Source organism: Tiliqua scincoides, chromosome 16 (genome assembly GCF_035046505.1).
Source record: "Tiliqua scincoides isolate rTilSci1 chromosome 16, rTilSci1.hap2, whole genome shotgun sequence".
Taxonomy (NCBI): Eukaryota; Metazoa; Chordata; class Lepidosauria; order Squamata; family Scincidae; genus Tiliqua; species Tiliqua scincoides.
Genome location: NC_089836.1, coordinates 2,201,122 through 2,220,342, shown reverse-complemented (window position 1 = coordinate 2,220,342; position 19,221 = coordinate 2,201,122). Strand labels below are relative to the sequence as shown.

At 52.7% G+C, this 19,221-nt stretch overlaps 1 protein-coding gene and 1 long non-coding RNA gene across 4 annotated transcripts; one reads left to right on the top strand and one right to left on the bottom strand.

The window, feature by feature from the left end:
• Positions 1–966: 966 nt before the first annotated feature.
• On the bottom strand, positions 967–12,206 carry LOC136635585 (protein phosphatase 1 regulatory subunit 26-like). 2 transcript variants are annotated; one of them, XM_066610816.1, is made up of 5 exons: positions 12,080–12,206; positions 5,107–8,699; positions 3,156–3,273; positions 1,837–1,934; positions 967–1,052 (listed from the first exon to the last, which is right to left on the bottom strand). In XM_066610816.1, exons 2-4 carry the CDS (start codon positions 8,637–8,639, stop codon positions 1,872–1,874), a joined length of 3,714 nt encoding a protein of 1,237 aa, XP_066466913.1. In that variant the 5' UTR covers positions 8,640–8,699; positions 12,080–12,206; the 3' UTR covers positions 967–1,052; positions 1,837–1,871. The 2 variants fall into 2 exon arrangements, 1 of the variants encoding a protein (XP_066466913.1); XR_010793403.1 differs by lacking the exon at positions 3,156–3,273.
• Positions 9,766–16,657, top strand: LOC136635586 (uncharacterized). Of its 2 annotated transcripts, none has more exons than XR_010793404.1 (4): positions 9,766–9,904; positions 12,103–12,222; positions 15,577–15,752; positions 16,248–16,657. It is a non-coding gene; the product is annotated as an uncharacterized lncRNA (long non-coding RNA). The 2 variants fall into 2 exon arrangements; XR_010793405.1 differs by lacking the exon at positions 9,766–9,904 and adding an exon at positions 10,360–10,384.
• Positions 16,658–19,221: the final 2,564 nt, after the last annotated feature.

The window sequence follows — 19,221 nt, the reverse complement described above, 5'->3', positions numbered from 1 at the left end:
CATGGAGGGCCCGGCCCTGAACTATGTGCTTTGACAATCCAGAGGGCCTGGACACTCTCAAGGCAGGCACTAGGTGACCCTTCCCGCCGCTCCTGCAAAGCTGACCAAACGCCAGAACTCCAAACTGGACTATAGAGGCTGACTTCCTTGGGGAGACAAAACCAAACCAAACCAAAAAAAACAATGCAACTTTTGGCAGACACGCCGGAAGAAAGAGATCTCGAAAGAAACAGCTCTGATCATTTTCTTTTTATAACCATGGTTTGAACAGAATGAACAGAAACCTTGAATGCACAAAAACACAAGAACCTTTTTTTCTGCCCTGCAAAGATCCTCAAAGGATCTCTGAAGGATCCTTTTTGCCCCTGGACAAGGGCACAAGTGAGTGACCCTGGAGGGATGAGTGGTGGCTCAGATCCTAAGCCTTCCAAGGATTTAGGTTCGAACAATGCAAACACAACATTTTCTGAAATTCTCACACGTACGCTTGCGTGACGCAGAGCAGGGCTATATCAAGGGCAGTGTAGACCCCCCCCCCACTCGACAAAACACTTGTAGTAAACGCAGTTAAAGCAAACTGAGGTCATGTACTATATTCAGAATGGGGGGGGGGAGAGAATGAATCCAACACTTGGTTCTCAAACTTCCAACTTGAGAGATTTATGCCTAATCATAAAATCTCATGAAAATATTATTGGGCATCTTAAGGAACAAACTCCGAATCTTGGCCTTAAACCCTGGAATGAACAGTAGGCGCAAGTGGCTTTGGGGACAGACGGACCAGAGGTTTTGAGGGCATTTCACGGGGACAGGCTCCCATGTGATCTGCCCAAAGACAGGCAAGGCTGGCTAGACTGTGGCAACGAGGGCAGATTCTGAACCTGCCCCCCCTCCGCACCGCACTCTTCCCATAACTCCAGGGAAGAAGGGTGAGGCTATAGTTACTAAGAAGAGCCAATTTCTGTTTCTCCACCATTGCTTGTCTTTTAAGGGATATAAGATACGTCTTCGGGAGTCTATGCATGTGCTGCTAGATCCATGCCTTTTTCTTCCTGGAAAAAAAAATAAACGAATGAAAAGAAATGAATGAAACTCTCACTATCCATTTCCGACAGATGTTCTTGCGTTGCCCATTAAGCCGGCCCCTCTGCTCTGTTCTGCTCATCCATTGGTGCGACAGGGACAGCCAATCAACTCTTGCCCCTGTGCAGGCTTCCTCCCACCAGAGCCACCCTCTCCCTGCCAGGAAGCAGGAACTTAAGCAGCACAGAGGCAAGGTGAAATCAGATCTAAAGAAGCTAAGAGCCAGGCAGAGTGCCGTGGGATCGCTGGCTTTCATCAGCAGAGGGCTGGCTTGCCCAGCAGCCTGAAGCACAAGGCAATCCTCACTGCCTCGTTCCTTATGACCTGCTCTGTCAGAAACCGACAGTCAAAATCAAAGGGGGGGTGTCATCCTGGAAGCAGACAGTGAAATTGCACTGTCCCACTGGAACAGGAACTGCCTGAAACCAGAGAAGCCCAGAGCCACAATTCATTGCGTGCCAATTGCTAGCCACAAGGCTCCCTGGTCAGATCTTCACACAACTGTGTGGAAGTTGGTGCAGAGGCAGTGCAGATGTGCTCCAAAGGGGCTACCGAATGGCTTACTGGGTTAATTAAATATTTAACCCTGCCTGAGCTGATTTGCATCGTATTTTAGAACACCCCCCCCCCCACGAACCCGATTGGGAACGACTGTCTCGGATGTGCTGTGGAGAAGCGCATGGTTAGTGGATCAGGAATCAAGCACTAGGTGCCTCATCCCAAGCAAACACATTCCTCCAGCGGAGAACGTACTTTTCTGGCCGTCAACTTCCTCCAACCACCGGGGACTACTGCTCTGCTAATGTCAACATCCTGGAATTCCAGCCGGCTCCAAGTTTCTCACCAAGAACCTGTGAAAGAAGATAGGTGGTAATACTGAAGCATCAGGGAAGGAGACCTGCCTCTTCGGCCCAGGTTGTGACTGTTTTAGATGACTCCGGTGGAGGCTCAAGGCTGGCTGCAGGACGGCTCTGGGTTTGGAACGGGGCACGTCTGCTGGTGAGAAAGACAGGAGGGGAGTGGCCTTGCAGATACTATAGTGCGGTTCCAGTTGCGCAAACCCAAGATCGCAGTCGAAGCCTGGAGGGTGGAGATCAACCTGACCCTCGCATGGCTATCTGTGTTTACTGCCATGTGCCCTCCATGGGGCTCCCCTTAAAATGCCTGCTGCAAAGGGTCTGGCTGGAGCACAAATTTGGAAGACTTCTACTGATGTGTTGCTTCCTGATTTTAATTTCATTGCTTCCCCGCCCCACCATGTTGTTCAAATGATTGAAACTGGCCAACCTATTTATTTATGTCCCGTCCCCCCCGATAAAACTGTACCCTTTTTGGTGGGCATAGTATGAGCTGCCTTGGAGACCCCTTCGGTGGAAGAAAGGCAGGAGACAAATCGTGGGATGAACAAGCTAGCGTCAGTCTTCAGCAAGGAATGGGGCAAGAATGCTGGATTTAAATTCCTGGTCAGCCATAAAGCTTCTCTTTCCACCTAGCCTACCTCACAGAGTGGGTGTGATAATAAAATGGGAGGATTACCCCCCCCCCCGGCCATGTTGCTGAGAACCCCTAGAAAACGGAGAGGGTAAACGAAAAAGGACTCGTTTATTTCAAATATTCATATCCTGCCTTTCCATAAATAACTTTAAAGGCTGCTTGCAACCATTAAAACCACACGAAACCAAATGAAATGCAAAATAAAACTTGAGGAAGGCGATAACAAGAATCAGCTGCAATGAAAAGCGTCTCAAGTTAGGAGTCCAAACTTGGCACCTAAAAGCTGACCGTCTTGGCACTGGGCTGGTGTTTCTGGGGAGGGTATTCCACAAACCACACCAGACGCTGCCCCCAAGGCTGGCTTTAAGCCAATTGGACCAACTGCTCCAAATTGGACTAATTGCTCCCAATTGGGCCCTACTCAAGGTAAAAGCAGAATTAATGTTTTTACGAGGTGGCCCTTCTTGTCACCCCCAAGACAAATCTTGGTGGGCTCGACCAACATTGGGGGGGGGGCCTTGCAGTGTGGTTTGAGGGGCGGGGAGGAAGGGGAGATGCAGTTTCTGCACAACATCTACCTGCAGAGCTCTCCGCCTACCCTGCACTGCTAGAGCCTTGCTTGCGAGGAGCTGTGTTGGCGACAAGACGATGTAAGGCAAAACTCTCCATCCTGGATCGATGGAGGTGCGTAAGAAGCTGTAAAGGAGAACAGAAGCAGCACGCGTCAACATTGGGAAGTTTTTCGTGCCAGCAGAGCAGGCTGGAAACCTTTTTTGAGCCTTGCAATTTATCAGCCCAACAGTGCCATTTTCTCGGGTGAGTCTCAGGCTTGAAAGAGAGCTTAAAGAAGGGGTGGGGTTCTCTGAATGCAGCCAGGCCAAGGAAGGGAGACAACTGAGGTTTTGGAGATGACCCTGATTGTCTCTCCTGCTCAACCTACATACATACCCCCTGTGGATACAGGGGGATGCCTGTATATGCTCACATCTTCCCATCAACTTTGAACAGGAGACCCTCCCAGTTAGAATAATACTGCCCTCCCTTAGGCTCGTGTCAGGTTTCCTGAAGCGGGAAGTTTCCCAAACACCAAAGAGCTAAATATTGCCCCTATCATTGTCCAATAAAGTCTGCAGGTAAACAGAATATGAGATACCCATCTACAAGCCTCTTCAAACACAGAACTTATTTGCTTTGGAAGAAGCGTGAGTAGATTTGACTGGACGAGAGCAGGTGTGGTTTGCTGCAACTCCAAAAGTCAGGAGACATCACCGGAGATCATTTTTTGGTTTCACGGTTCACCAGGCGAACCCAGTTTATTAACTCTTATAAATGTACGAATACACCATTTGCTTATATACAAAACAAGTTCTCTTAATTTAAAAAGTGCTCCTTAAAATCAGATTGCGTTGAATTCACAAGCTACAAAGTACTGGCAGTTTGACAAAGGAATGGAATTGTACAACACACACACACACACACACACACACACACACACACACACACTTCAAACCATAAGGTCCAGTTAAGAAAAGAATAGAAAGGAGGGACTCGTTCACAGAGAGGGTGGATCGTAAAAGAGACAGGCAGACTGGATGGCTGCAAGACTTCAATCCTGCAGAAGGAGAGTCTTTTAAACCAAACACAGAACCAAGTCGGGTCCCCATCTTCACATCCAAACTTGCTTTCTGACCGCTTGCAGGAACGGACTAGCTCGGCTCCCCCTGAAGACACCAGACAAGGCCCCAAGTGTCTGTGGCATGCTTGCAGTTCTTCAGACTGAGGTACAGAGCAGGTCCTGTTGTCTGTCTTGGTCAGGCCATAAATAAATAGTATTTTTAAAGAAAAAGACAAGACAAAGGAAAAAACAGAAGACTGCCCTACATGATGCGCTCAAAAACGTGCTTCTGTAAGTGGGCCATTTCCAGCTGTTCAGGGAGGACATGAGGGTGGGCTGTTAATGCATTTTACAGAGAGGCGCATCAAAATTTAAAGTATGACAAACCACAGCTTTCGACACCTGTTACAGCAATTGCGGTCACTGTGGTCTAAGTGTTGCAAAAAAGGATTTCCTGAAAGCACTTTGCAAATGATTTAAAAAATAAATTCCCAAAATAGCAAGGAAAACTGAATACGTGTCATGGAAACACACTCTTCTCACTTGTGCACACGACAGGACACAAGGTGAGCACCCCTTTCAGCTGAGATTGAAGGTTGCCAACCAGCTCAGAAGACATGGTGGGCTGCTTCATAAGCTCAACTTTTCTGACGTGGAGATTAATCTTTGCATTGGAAAAGGCACCAGCTGTTGATGAACACCGATGGGTAGCAGAAGTTTCCATATCCATGGGGAGGGAAGTATCTCCTGCAGATATTGAGGGGGACGGACTATAAAATTCTCGCCTCTTCCAATGCGCAGGTTAATCGTTATGTCAGAAAAAGTTGGTTGTGACGCAGCCTTTTCCAGTTACTTTGGAAAAGGATCACGTTGTTGTTAAAAAAGGTTTTAAAAACAGAAAACCAAATACTTACAAAGAGGAGGGCTTGCTTTCTCCCAGGCAAGAAGCCTGCTCCGCCACGGGGCCATCGGTAAACTCCGCAGAACCTCCCTCTAAAACTTCCTGGGCTTGTCTCCCCGCTAGCCTATCTGGGCCGGTCAACGCATTCTCTTTCGGCGGTAAGCAAGAAGGGGCGCTGGGGCCGCGACACTCCTCCCAGCCAGAGTCAAGCCCTCGGGTCCTCCCTTCCTTTTCCTCAACTGGCTCCTCCAAGTGCAAAGGTCCTGTGCTAACTTTGGCCCCTCTGATGCTGCCTGCGTCGGGTGCCTGCAAAGGAGGCCCTTGGCTTGCCGCGGTATTGGAAAGAGCCGGATTCACAAGGCCGACTGCTTCGTTATTCAAAGGGGGAGCCCGGATATTTCCGGGACTTTCAGGAGCACAGGGCTGCAACTTCTCTGCTGTAGCTAAGCCTGCCTCTCTCACTCCTGCCTCGCTCCTGGAACCCAGGACCGGTTTAGTTAGAGCTGCATCACACCTTTCACTGAGCCCGCTTGCCGCCAAGACACCCCCCTCCCTCTCGAGCACCTTGAGGTCCTGCCTCTTCCCCACCGGCACAGATGTCTTCTTACTCCGAGCGCTTTTGAGGCTCGCTATAAACTTGCTGGAAATCTTGAGCTTTTGTGGATTCTTTCTTTTGCGAGAAGAGAGAGGCTTAATGTACTTCTGCAGTTTACGGTCACCGGCGTCGGGCGCCCCTAGGTTTCCCCGAGCAAGCTTGCTGTCAGAAACCGCCCGGTGATCTACCACAGGCCTTTTGGTGCGTGAACCGGCACTCTCAGCCTGCACAATCCCCTGGTTTGTCTGCAACTTCCCTGGGGGTTGGCTGCCCACCTCTTCCACATGGCCCAACATCCGGTTGCCTTCACACGGAGAGTCTCCTGCAGCCTTTTGTGCACGGCTCCTCGACTCCGTGGTTGGGGGCCCCACTTTCTTGACTTTTTTCCTCCTCTTTAATAGGGTGTTGTCCTCGGTCTGCCACAGCAGGCGCCTGGCTCTCAGAGGAGCAATTTGGGGCTCCACGACTCCCAGGGGTTCGACGGTTTTGTTGGCCTCCGTCGCACTAGTGGAGTCTTTGGCCTTCTCTGCCAAGAACTTCCGGATCTCTTGTTCAATGCTGTCATCGCTATCTACAGAGCTGGTGTCGTCCGTCAGGGCTGTGGCAGGCCTCGGGCTCTGATTGTTGCCACCTGCGTCTCGGTTGTCTGGCGCAGAAACGGATTTTGGCTGGCCCTCTTCTTTACATTCCAACGCCAACGGAACTGCCTTGGCACTTTTTGGCTTTGCCTTGACAACAGTCCGAGGCCGTGACTTTGTACCCTCCTCTCTAACGCCAACTGGGGATCTCGTGAGGCAGCTCACGCGAGGCAAGGGGGCCGTCCTCGGATTGCAGTCTCTTTCTGGGCTCCCACTGAGCTCGTCCTCCAAAACGTGCACTTTCGTGTCACCAAATTTAACCCTTTTCTTGCACTGAACTCTTTGGCCTTTGGGTTTTTTTCTCCACTTCCGTTTCGACCTCAAGAGGTCTTTGAGGGCAGTGTCCAGGTCCTCATCGCTGTCCAGGGAGCTGCTCTTGTCACCTGTGCCACACTTCTGTGAAGCCCGTGTCACGCTCTGCACCCGCCCTTCTGTGCTACGAAGAGGATCTGCCAAATGGACAGAACTCACAGTGGCCAGGGCATCATGGCGGCACCCGTCAACCTCTCTGGTGTCACCCAGAATGCTTGCAGCACCCTGACACTGGCACGCAAACTGTTTCAAACGGTCCTCAGGGCTACGGCCTACCTCTGACGGCGTCTCTGCCTTGTCCTGAATTTGCCCGGTCACTCTCTTAAGATTCTTCTTACGCCTCAGGGAGAGTTGCCGCTTTCTGCAGACGGACTGCTTGGGCCTCCTGCTCTCTCCAGGCTGACCGGAGAAGGGCGGTCCTTGGACAGCGCGCCGGTTTCCTTCGGATTTGGCCGCCAAGCGTTCTGCCCGCGCTTTGGCGGCCAAAAACGCCCTGATCTCTTGCTCTATGCTGTCGTCGCTATCCACGGCGGTGTTGTCGCTCTCCTGACGGGAAGGCGGCGTGACCTGGGAGCGGAAAGGATCCGTCGTGAGGGACCTGTTGTCGCTTACCGTAGGAGGAGGCAAGATGGCCTTGGAGATGTCAAGAATGGCTTCTGCACACATCAGCTCAGTGTCCGCGCGACAAGAGGCCTGAGACGTGACCGCACAGCTGGCAAAGCAGTTTGCTGCAGGGGCACAACACCTGCCCTTCTCGGGTTCGTCGCGGGCGGCGCCAAGCCTGCTCGGTTCCACCGGCTGAGAGGCGTGCTGCTTGACCCTGGCTTTGCGAGGGGCGCCCGGCAAGGCACTTTTCTCTGAACGGATTGTCAGGCTTGTGGATATGTCCACTACCCCTCCTGCCTGGAACGCGTCCTTCAGAAAAGCAGCACGGCTTGTTTGGGAGTTAGCCTCTTTTTTTAACTTCTCCAGCTGGTACAGCTGAATAGCTTCTTCGATGCCGTCGTCGCTACTCGAATCCGAGACCACGGCCTTCTGGGTCTCCCAACGCTTTGGCCCGACCTTGCCTTCTTTGCTTTGCTCTGGCGCGCTGGAATGGCCGGCGACGGCGGTTCCGGGATGCGTCTGGCTTGCTTTTTGGGAGTCGGTGGGCTTTCCTGAACCGCAGAGCGGCCGTGCTGAACCTCTGCGCGGGCATTTGGCGCCTTCCTTCTGACTCCTCAGCGCCAACGACTCTGGGGCTTCTTTTGGATCAAGTCTCTTGCCCTCCCTTGAGAGCTGCATCTCTCTTTCTCGCTGCTTCTTCTCAATCAAGAATTGCTCTATTTCAGCCTTGATGCTCTGTTCGAAAGAGTCATCGCTGCTCGTGCTACAAGGGGAGGCAGCCCGCTGGGCAGTGCCGTCTCCCAAATAACCCGGGGCCAGACGTTGCTGGACCACCTCGGCCTTAACGTTTGCCGGGAATAAGTCGCAAGCTGCATCGCGCGGAGGATGTTCTTGCTGGATCCTCTGGCCCCCATCTGCGCCGTGCAAGCTCTTGGCACTGCCTGGCAAACGCTGGATGTCCTGGCCTTTGTTTCTCAGGTACTCTTGAATGGCTTCCTCAATGTCTCGGTCCACGGAATCGTCACTGTCGGAATGCAAGGAGAGGGGCCCAAACTCGGAGCCCTCTTCTACCTCCATGCCGTCCGAGTCGGCAGGGTAGTGGCGCTGGCCATACGCCATGCGTTCTTGCAGCGCCCGGCCACTGCCCCGCAGCTTGCGGCCTCCGCCCTTGGTCCCCTTCTGTGCAATGCAGCCATAGTCCTGACCAGAGCCCAGGGGCGACTCCTCGCTCTGCAGGTTGCTGATGATCATCTGAACTTGGGCACTGACCGTCGTCCGAGCGATGTCGTCTTCGGACTCCGAGAAGCAGATGGGGTAGCGGCAGCTCCTGGAGGGGGAAAAGGGCTCCCAGTTTCTCTGAAGGGCCACCAAAGGAGGGGATTCCATCAGAAACATTCTCGCAGGTCACCCGAGTTCCTCCAAGGGCCCTGTTTTCACACAACTTGCTCATCCACCCTGAAAGGAAACAAAATACATCACTGGAGGTGTGATATTTTTGTGAGAGTAAAATAAAAACACAAAACACCTCTCCGTATAGCACAACTATGTGCGGACAGGCCCTTTTCTTCCAGCCCTGCAGCCTTGCCTACCCCACAGGGTCAAATGCACCCTGCCTGCCCCTCCCAGTTCGGTTGGGGGGGGAAAGGTTTCCTTGAGACTGGACCAGTGCAGCGGGTGCCCCTTTCCTACCTGCCCTGCAGCCTTGCCTACCTCACAGGGTTGTTGTGCTCCCCACAAGCCACTCCCCCCAAACTGGGCCCTGCCCTGCAGCCTTGCCTACCTTGCAGGGTTGTTGAGCATCCTGCCTGCCCCCTCCCAGTAAAGCTGGGGGGGAAGAGGTTCCCTAGAGGCTGGACCAGTGCACGGGGTGCCCCTTCCTGCCCTGCAGCCTTGCCTACCTCACAGAGCTGTTGTGCACCCCACAAGCCACTCCCGCCAAACTGGGCCCAGCCCTGAAGCCTTGCCTACCTTGCAGGGTTGTTGTGCACCCTGCCTGCCCCTTCCCAGTTTGGTTGGGGGGGGAAGAAGTTCCCTAGAGGCTGGACCAGTGCATGGGGTGCCCCTTCCTGCCCTGCACCCTTGCCTACCTCACAGGGTTGTTGTCAACCCTACAAGCCAATCCCCCCAAACTGGGCCCTTGCCTACCTCGCAGGGTCGTTGTGCAGCCCACCTGCCCCTCCCCCCAGGCCGGCTCCTCTTCCCCCTGCCCTGCAGCCTCTCTGGGGGGGGAAGCTGCAGGCCAGGTGGGGGGTGTGGGGGCGCCAAGGCCCAGGAGGGCTCAGAGCAAGAGGCCCCCACCAGCGCACGTGGCCACATCCGCCCCCCCCGCAGGAGCAGGCCCGTTGCCAGGCAACCGCGGAACCCCGGCCGCGTCCGAACGCCGTCGCAACCGCCGCCCCCCAACGGCCCCACCGCCTCACCTGCGCCCCCGGGCAGAGCGCGAGGACGGCCGGAGGGCGGAGCAGGGGGCGCAGTCGCCCAGCCCCGCCAGCCAGGCACGGGCAGGCGCCGCCCGCGGGGAGGCGCCAGGCCGGGGGCGGGGCCGGGGAGGGGGAGGAAGGAGAGCCCCCTCCGATGCACTGCCCCCTGCAGGGGGTCTCTGGGGTGGGGCTCCTCCTGCCCCCTCCCCCTGGCACTGAGGAAGAGGAGGGGGAGGACAGGTGAGGGGGGAGGAGAGGAGGGGGAGGCACCCCACCTCTTGTGGGGTGCAGAGTGCTCTGCACTCCCCCCCTGCAGGGGGTCACTGGGGTGGGGGCCTCCTCCTGCCCTCTCCCCCTGGCACTGAGGAAGAGGAGGGGGAGGAAGGCCAGCCCCCTGCTGTGGGTCGCAGAGCGCTGTGCACTCCCCCCCTGCAGGGGGTCTCTGGGGTGGGGGCTCCTCCTGCCCCCTCCCCCTGGCACTGAGGAAGAGGAGGGGGAGGCAGGCAAGCCCCCTCCTGTGGGGTGCAGAGTGCTCTGCACTCCGCCCCTGCAGGGGGTCTCTGGGGTGGGGCTCCTCCTGCCCCCTCCCCTGGCACTGAGGAAGAGGAGGGGGAGGAAGGAGAGCCCCCTCCGATGCACTGCCCCCTGCAGGGGGTCTCTGGGGTGGGGGCTCCTCCTGCCCCCTCCCCCTGGCAATGAGGAAGAGGAGGGGGAGGACAGGTGAGGGGGGAGGAGAGGAGGGGGAGGCACCCCACCTCTTGTGGGGTGCAGAGTGCTCTGCACTCCCCCCCTGCAGGGGGTCACTGGGGTGGGGGCCTCCTCCTGCCCTCTCCCCCTGGCACTGAGGAAGAGGAGGGGGAGGAAGGCCAGCCCCCTGCTGTGGGTCGCAGAGCGCTGTGCACTCCCCCCCTGCAGGGGGTCTCTGGGGTGGGGGCTCCTCCTGCCCCCTCCCCCTGGCACTGAGGAAGAGGAGGGGGAGGCAGGTGAGCCCCCCTCCTGTGGGGTGCAGAGTGCTCTGCACTCCGCCCCTGCAGGGGGTCTCTGGGGTGGGGTCCTCCTCCTTCCCCCTCCCCCCAGAAATGCAGAAGAAGAGGGGGAGGAAGGGTGAGCCCCCCTACTGTGGGGTGCAGAGCAGTCTGCAATCCCCCACATTCTCAGTTCACCCCTCCCTGTTCCCCACTGGCTGAGTATCTCAGGGACCTTTCACTGCATGACCTTCACTTCACCCTACAGGACAGCTGGACTCCCCTTCCTGTTCATTCTCTAGCCTGAGTCCTGCAGCTCTCAATCTAGTGTTCTCCATGCCTCCTTTTCACAGCTTTCTGGATCACAGGAGAAAAGCTGGGTTGTGCTAAGCCTTGACCAGCTCCCCTGAGGCATCTTGTGGGCCGCTGTGAGATGCAGGAAGCTGGTCTAGATGGGCCCGCCTTGTCCTGATCTATCAAGGCTCCTCTGATGTTCTTATGTAATTTTCCAGAAGCCACATTTGGCCTTCAGGCCACCAGCCAGCTATGTGAGACTCACTCTGACAAAGGCTGCGGCTCAATTGCTTGGGGAAGGAGGGGCAGAAGCCATGAATGTCATATCCACACCATTTTTAGCAAGTGGCTCTGGAGCTCAGAGCCCTGCAAGAAGCCCTGGAGGACAGCAAAGAAGCCAGAAGGCTGGAGCAACACATGAAAGAGAATCCCAGAAAAGTGGTCAATGGCAAACAGACAACAAAGTTGCCCACATCACACTGGTATCTGTCACTCTGCCCGTAAGAAGAACCCTGCTGGATCAGACCCAGGGCCCATCTAGTCCAGCATCCCCTATCTCACAGTGGCCCACCAGATGCCTCAGGGAGCTCACAAGGCCACAAGATATCTTTAGCCTGTTGCAACTGGCATATTTTACCCTAGGCCCCCCCCTCCCCCAAGACTCCAGACTGCACCTGGGTTTAATTTGGCCACTTTATGAAACACGTGACCAATTTTTAAAAAACAAAACCTGAACACACCGTCCCTCCCTTGCCAGTCTGGGGTAGGCAAGAAAACTACCACCCACGGCCAATTCAGATGTCAGCAAAAAATTCCTACCCTGCCCTCGTGATGAGCAGCAAGCTAACTCAGACTGTACATACCCATTGTGGCTTGCAACATGTGATGGAGTTTTCCTCTAGAAGTCTGTCCAAACCCCTTTTAAAGACATCTAGCCCGGACGCCATCACCACATCCTGTGGCAAGGAGTTCCACAGAATTCTCCACAGCAGCTCAGCTTAAGCATGCCTAATTCCCATCAGTATTTGGAGTCACAGAATGGCTGGGAATCTACAAGGAAAATGCACCTTCTCCTCCACTCCCAAGAGCCTCCCTTAGGGAATGTTGTGCTTGCTATCCCTACATATACACCCATCTACCCCTGCCACTTTCTCACCTGAGGTTTTCTATGTTGTCTAGAGCCGCCCTGGTGCTCCAGGAATACAAGCGAGATGCCTGCCTGAGAGCCTGCAGAAAGTGGAGGAGAGATTGAGCACGCTGAGGCGGAAGTGCAGCCAGGATGGTGTCCTCCAGGCTGAGGTAAGAAGAATATCAAAACAGGCAGTTGAGCCATGGCAAAAAAGGCACATGTAGGGGGGTTTGAGAAGAAGTCCCCATTGGGCAGACATCTTTGCTTTACTCCAGCAGTTCTCACACGTTTAGCACCGGGACCCACTTTTTAGAATGACAGTCTGTCAGGACCCACCGGAAGTGATGTCATGATTGGAAGTGACATCATCAGGCAGGAAAATTTTCAATGATCCTAGGCTGCAATCCTATCCACACTTACCCAGGAGTCAGTCCCATCGACTAGCATTGTTAAAAGAATATACATAGTAGCTTGTTGAAAGTACAGGTCTGTCACATTTCCCCAAATGCAGTCACGTACCATGGCAGCATCAAGTCTAACATAGTAAAAATAAAATATTGAAATGAATGGGGACCCACCTGCAGCTGGCTCGCAACCCATCTGGTGGGTTCCAACCCACAGTTTGAGAAACACTGCTTTACTCTTTTCTGAAGTCAGAGGACCATGACATTTTAAGTCTTTATGTTTATTTATCTATTGAGGTATTTATATACAGCCTTTCTAGGACTGAAGGGTTCCGCAAGGCACCAAACAACATTTTTAGAAGTACCCCTAATGCTCTTGATGCTCCCATGGGATGTGACTGCATTTGGGGAAATGTGACAGATCAGTACTTTGAACAGGCTGCTATGTATATACTTTTGACAGTTAGTCACTCCTGGGTAAGTGTGGGTAGGATTGCAGCCTTGGATTGTTAAAGATTTTCCTGCTTGATGATGTCACTTCTGGTGGGTCCTGACAGATTCTCATTCTAAAAAGTGGGTCCAGACACTAGAAGTTTGAGAACCACTGGCCTACACACTGACACTCACCTCTAGCCAGTACTGGAAGTTATGCCAGTTGGAAATAACAGCTCTTGCTGACCAGATTACCCTCCCCTCCCCCTCAGGGCATAGAAAGCAAACCCTGGAAAAGTGGGGAAAGGGCTACATTAAGAATCCCCCCCCCCAGGCCAAATGTAAAAGCTTCCTGGCCTGAGCACTTTTTTCCCCCTCCTTGCCTTCAGGGCACAAATAACTTAGTCCCTTGAAGAGTGGAGAAGGAGCTACACTAAGAATCCCCCTTGGCCAGTACTGGATACTAGGGATGTACAAGCTCCCACTGGCCTGAAGAAATTAAGCTGCCCCTGGGAAAGTGGGGCAGGGTCTCACTAAGAATTCCTACCCGCCAATACTGGTTTCTGCAGGAGCCAGATGTACAATCTTCTCCTAGCCCGGGCACCTCTTGGTCACAAATCCCAGTAAACTTTGTGGCTGTGCAGTGTTGAAAGATGTTTCCCTCCAGTACTAATAGCTTTCCGTGGTTTCTGCCACCCCCTTCCTGCTTGCAGGAGGGAATCTGGTCAATGTGTCCAGATCCCTGACAGCTGTGATTCTTGTCTCTCTCTCTCCTCCCTCCCAATGTGAAGCCAGGCAGAGTATGCAGATCCCTGATTGAAGGGATACTTTTGTCTCCCTAACATCCCCTAAGCTGAATCAGCTAATCAGAAAGGAGCCAGGTCTCTGGAGGTGATTCTGCAGGATGCTTTTTCTATGGTCTCCAGAAGTTTGTCTTTGGGGAAAAGTGCAGTGAACCTTCTATGTTTTTACAAAGAAGAAAGGTAAAAAAAAAAAATGGCTACCAACATGAGCAGGGGCTTATTTTAGATTGGGGTTGACCGGAAAATGCAGGGAGATGTGTTCGTTGGAGAAGAAGATAGATGCTGATGAAGACTGAGGTTTGATAGGAATATTTATATAACATTTCAGTTATGGTTACCAAAACCATCAGGGTATTTTTAGTTTGGGGGAGTGAGGAATGTGGAGTGGGAAACTATTTTGGGTCCAGTCCTATTCAACTTTCCAGCACTGATTCACCTCTGCCAGTGGGTCATGGACTGCATCCTACAGAGAGAGGGCAGTCATGGAGGCCTGGGGATTGCAGCTGCATCAGTGCTGGAAAGTTGAATAGGATTGAGCCATGAGAATGTTTAGAAGATAAAGGTTGATGAAATTAGACATGCTTCGGAGGAAGCAGAAAAATCACTGTATACAAATACTTTTATTTGTACCACCCAGAAAGATGCACCTTACAGAATTTTAATCAGGGTAAGCTCCTAGGTTGGGCTAGAATTTCCAGACCCTGATTTACATTCTGAGACTGCAGTCCTGTGCGCACTTTCCTGGAAGTAAGTCTCATGGAACTCAGTGGGACTTTCCTCTGAGTAGACATGCATAAGGTTGTGTTGCAAATCTGCTTTTTCAGAGGGGCTGTTGCCATTTCAGCAGAATTCCTAGCATTTGTTGGACGGAGGGTGTCTTTAGTTTGGAGTGGGGGATCAGAATGGTGCTGAAGTATTGTGTGTTGTATATGACAGTTCTGTGCAAACCTGCCTCCTGACCACTTGGGTTGTGATTCATGAGCTGTACATGACTGACTGCCTGGAGGCCAGACTTGCCATTGCCCATTTTAAGATTGCAGTGGTTATGTACTACTTAGGTCATTGACTGCTTGGCCAGGTAGGGTCTCAAATTAAACATTGCTCTTTCCCCTTCTTTGGTCTGTTCTCCAGAGGAGTCAGTGTCATGAGCCCCTTCTGGCCTGGGCACCTCTTATTCTGACTTAAAGGTACATGACCTTCCAATATGGCTGCCAGCTTGCTATAACTACCCATAATTCACCCAGCCTCATCTGCTTTTAGTGGGTTTTTTGGCAGGTCACTGAGAGGGAGGCATTGAAGGTGCACCACCTGGAGAACAACCCCAGCCAGAGAGCCCTGGCTGCTTCCCCCTTAAAGGGTGGGGGTGGGGGGAAGGCAGTGATGTGATCCCCAGGATCGTGTTGCTAAGGGGGGAGGGTGCATGGGCTGGCATGTACTTACCAGTCCCTGCAGCAGCCTCCCAGGGGTGCGGGGAGCCCTGCATGACCCCCCTGCACGAGCCCTCCGCAGGGCTTCGTCAGCTTTAGAAATTGAAAGTGGAGTGATTGTGCCCCACTTCCGGTGTGCGACCTTCAACACTGAAGCAGTTCTCAACCTCCCTGGGAGTTTGAGAACCACTGACTTAGGGTGTTTGAGATACACTCACAGGGGTGTTGTGGAATGTCCCTCTTACCTGTTCTCTCCTCATGAGATTTTGTGAGATCCAACCTGGCAGCTCCTTGCTTAATCAGAAAGACTGCAGGGGTGCCATGACCCTGGTGAGTTTGGGTAGCACTCGAGTCATCCTGTAAGCACCCATCCAACCATCAGGTCTTCAGAAATTAGTGTGAAGAATGCGTACCCACTTTTCAGCAGCTAGAGTTCTCAAAACAATTCGTTTTCTCAGCCAGGAATTAAGAAGAGGGTCCACCTGTCCCAAAGCAGCTCACATCTAAAAAGAAGCCCAAAGGAGACACCACCCAACAGCCACTTGAAGAGACACTTTTCAGGAGTGAATAGGGGCAGTTGTTATCGCCCTACTAAATGGAAGAGAGCTTTGAAAAGTGGCCTGGGTTGCAGCAGGTAATTTTGCCCAGTTCGGTTGCTAAGCCTGAATTTCATACACCGACTGCCTAAGTAGTTTGGAAGCTGGTTTGGAAGCTGACCTGCCTACGGCCATCCACTGTGGCAGAGGCAAGATTGGAACCAACTGTTGTGTTGTGCGTTCCGTGATACTGTGTTTTGTTTGTTGTAAACCACCCTGAGTCTTTGAGAGAAGAGCAGAGCGTTCATTTTGGAAAATGTATAGCGGGTAGCCCAGACGTGTCTGGAAACCAGTCACCTTCCATCATAACCCTGGCCTACCACAGGTTTTATTATCTGCAGCTTTTGGAATCGACAGGGCACCCGTTTCCCCATGCATACCAAGGGCCCACTGTATCCAGGTTTCTCCTCTCATCCTCTTGACTATGGTTTAAAAATTCAGGTCCCCCCTTAGTCAGAGATTTATGGGGGGGATGGAATTATTAATAGTTTGCAAGCAATCATACATTAACCCTTTCTTTTCCATCCTTCCAGCAGCAGATGTCAATGCCCCGACGAAAGATGGCAGTAGCATCTTCACCTCTGTCATCTTCCTGCTTGGAGAGACAGTGGGCGGGGACAAGGAAGAGGCCAAGGTGATCAGCTGCTTCCGCTTCCAGGTCACCTGCTTGCTGATGGGCCACAGCGCTGAACCCAGCGAGTGCCCCTCCTGCAGATCCCTCACTCACCTCTGCCTGAAGAGCTTCCACCTCTTCCACAGCTCAGGCTCTGGCACAAAACTTTGTATTGTTGGAAGGTTGGTCAGAGAGGGAAAGTGTGTTGTGCTGATGTAGAGCTGGAGGACCGTGTACAGCAACCCTTCCTGATAACCGGAGCCCATTCTGAGTTTCCAGCAAGCAAATAACCTACTGTAGACCTCTCCAAGGCCATTAAAGTTATGCGTTGGCACCAATTAATGCTGTGATTTGTATGTATCTTTCTGTAGTCTGGGCAAATGCCAAACCGACAGGGATGGGCAGGTTTTGGCGGTGTGCCAGCCTTTAGATAGCACCGCCTGTGATTGCATTTGGGACCATGTGACCATCTGTTACTCTCTTCTCCAGGTGCCATGCTGCTCTTTAGAGAAAGGAGGGACAAGACCTCATGATGGTGTGTGACATGCAACAGAATGCAGGTCTCTTGTGGTCTTGTGTGTTCCTGGTGGCATCTGGTGGGCGACTGAGATCCAGGAAGCTGAACTAGATGGGCTTTTGGCCTGATCCAGTGAGGTGCTTTGTAGGTCTTGTCCCCTTAGGCCCCCCCCCCAAGTACATCATTGCTAGGCTCACATTAAGACCTCTGGGAACCAGACCAGACGGTGGATGGGTTGAGAGTGCTGAGTTGGGGCGGGGGGAGCAGCCCTAGGTATGTACCATGGTGGTGATGCTATTAGACAGGGAGCTGCCATCTGACCCAGTCACCTCCCTGCTCTGGGATGAAGTCACAGCATAGGAATTCTTCATGGACAGATGGAGGTAAGACACACACACACACGTCCATCTGGTGTGAGCTCCCTGATAGCAAAAGCACTCCTGCCACAGCTGGAGTGAAACATAAAGGGGTGCGAAAGACCTTGCAGGGATCAGGTCTGCCCCCATCACCCATTGGGAGTGTCTGCCTTGGACCTTTCAGGCTCTCACTCTCCTGCCTCTTGTGCTGAGAGAGGGAGGGCTCCAAATACAGGATCCCCCCAATAGTCTTGATGATTATGTGCATGTATCTCCTACCTGGTAACTGCTGCTGTAGCTCCTGGAGTGAGCCCCCTGCTGGAGGCTGTGGGTTAAGTCCTACCTGAGAGTTTTTTAATTTAAAAAAAAAAAAGCCTGCCTGAGATTTTAAGATAAGAAAAAAAACTCCTGCCTGAGACTTCAAAAAAAATAAAATAAAAAAGTCCTGTCTGCCTGAGACTTAAAATTTTTTTCATCTGCCCCTATAGAGATTCAAAACTCCAGCCTTTGGCTCCACAGACCATCATTTACTGCTTTGAGCCATAGGAGCTCTTGGGCTCCGGGTGTTCGGAACTACTCGTAATATTTGAGGCGTTGATGGCCACCAGCTGGGCCCCAGGTTTGAATGGTGCCGGCTACCCCATAGCCAGCAGTGCAAAAATGCTGGATGTTTCCGGACTTATGGGCTGTTCTCTTGGTGCTGTCCTACCTGTTCTCTTGGTGCTGGTTGTTTAGCCCCAGTTGGGGTCCTGGCACCAACAGGACCAATTGAGGCTGTACAACTTGCTCAAGGCTATACAGGTGGCAGGACCCATAATCCAGTAACAACCAGCTCGGCCAAGCTCTCGGCTGGGATCGAACCCGGGCCTGATAACGCCTTGGTGAATCACCAGCTTCACTGAGCCAGGGCGCCGGACAGGCACTATACGGCTCCTCGGAGTTTTGTCTTCTAAATGGCTGGGGAAGAATTTTTAAAAAAAGAGCCACAGCAAGTGGAAAAACACAGAAAAGGACATGAAAACTGATGGAAAATAAAATAACTATCGTTGTTAAAAGAATATACATAGCAGCTTGTTCAAAGTACAGGTCTGTCACATTTCCCCAAATGAAGTCACATCCCCTGAGAGCATCAAGTCTAATATATTAAAAATAAAATATTGAAATGAATGGGGACCCATGTGAAATGGGCTCGAGACCCACCTAGTCGGTCCTGACCCGCAGTTTGAGAAACACTGGCCTAGAGAACCTATGCCCACTTTAAGCTCATTAGCTCCCCTTCGTTCTCCAACAATGGCCCTAGTTCTGCACTGCAGGACCCACCACCAGGGTAGCTTGCCCGTTCAACCTGCAGAGGTCCTCCTTCCTCCTGCCAGCTTCTCCAGACACCACAGCAACACCTTGTTCCTCAGCAGGTCTTGGGAGTGACAGCCATACACCAATCTCCAGTGTCTCCAGCATCTCTTTTCCAGCAATCCTCAGAAGTCCATTTGTCCATTGGTCAGACAGCCGGTCCAGTAGTCCATCAGCCAGTCCATTAGTTCTTCAGTCCATTAATCCATCAGTTTAGTTCTCTCTCCTCCAAGCTCCTTCCTTCTACACCCACCACACTCTCCCTTCTTCAGGGGCTGCTTTTACCCCTTAATGACCTGGTTGCCTCTAGTACAGGGGTGCCCAAACCCCGGCCCCGAGGCCACTTGCGGCCCTCAAGGCCTCTCAATGCGGCCATCAGGGAGCTCCCAGTCTCCAATGAGCCTCTGGCCCTCCGGTGATTTGTTGGAGCCCACACTGGCCAGACGCAACTGCTCTCAGCATGAGGGCAACTGTTTGACCTCTCGGTGAGCTGTGGGATGAGGGCTCCCTCCACTGCTTGCTGTTTCACATCTGTGATGCAGTAGCGGCAGCAAAGGAAAGGTCAGCCTTGCTTTGTGCAAGGCCTTTTATAGGCCTTGAGCAATTGTAAGACCTTCATTCATTCATACAAGTTCATCTTTAATATATTCATTTATGTAAACATATGTAAA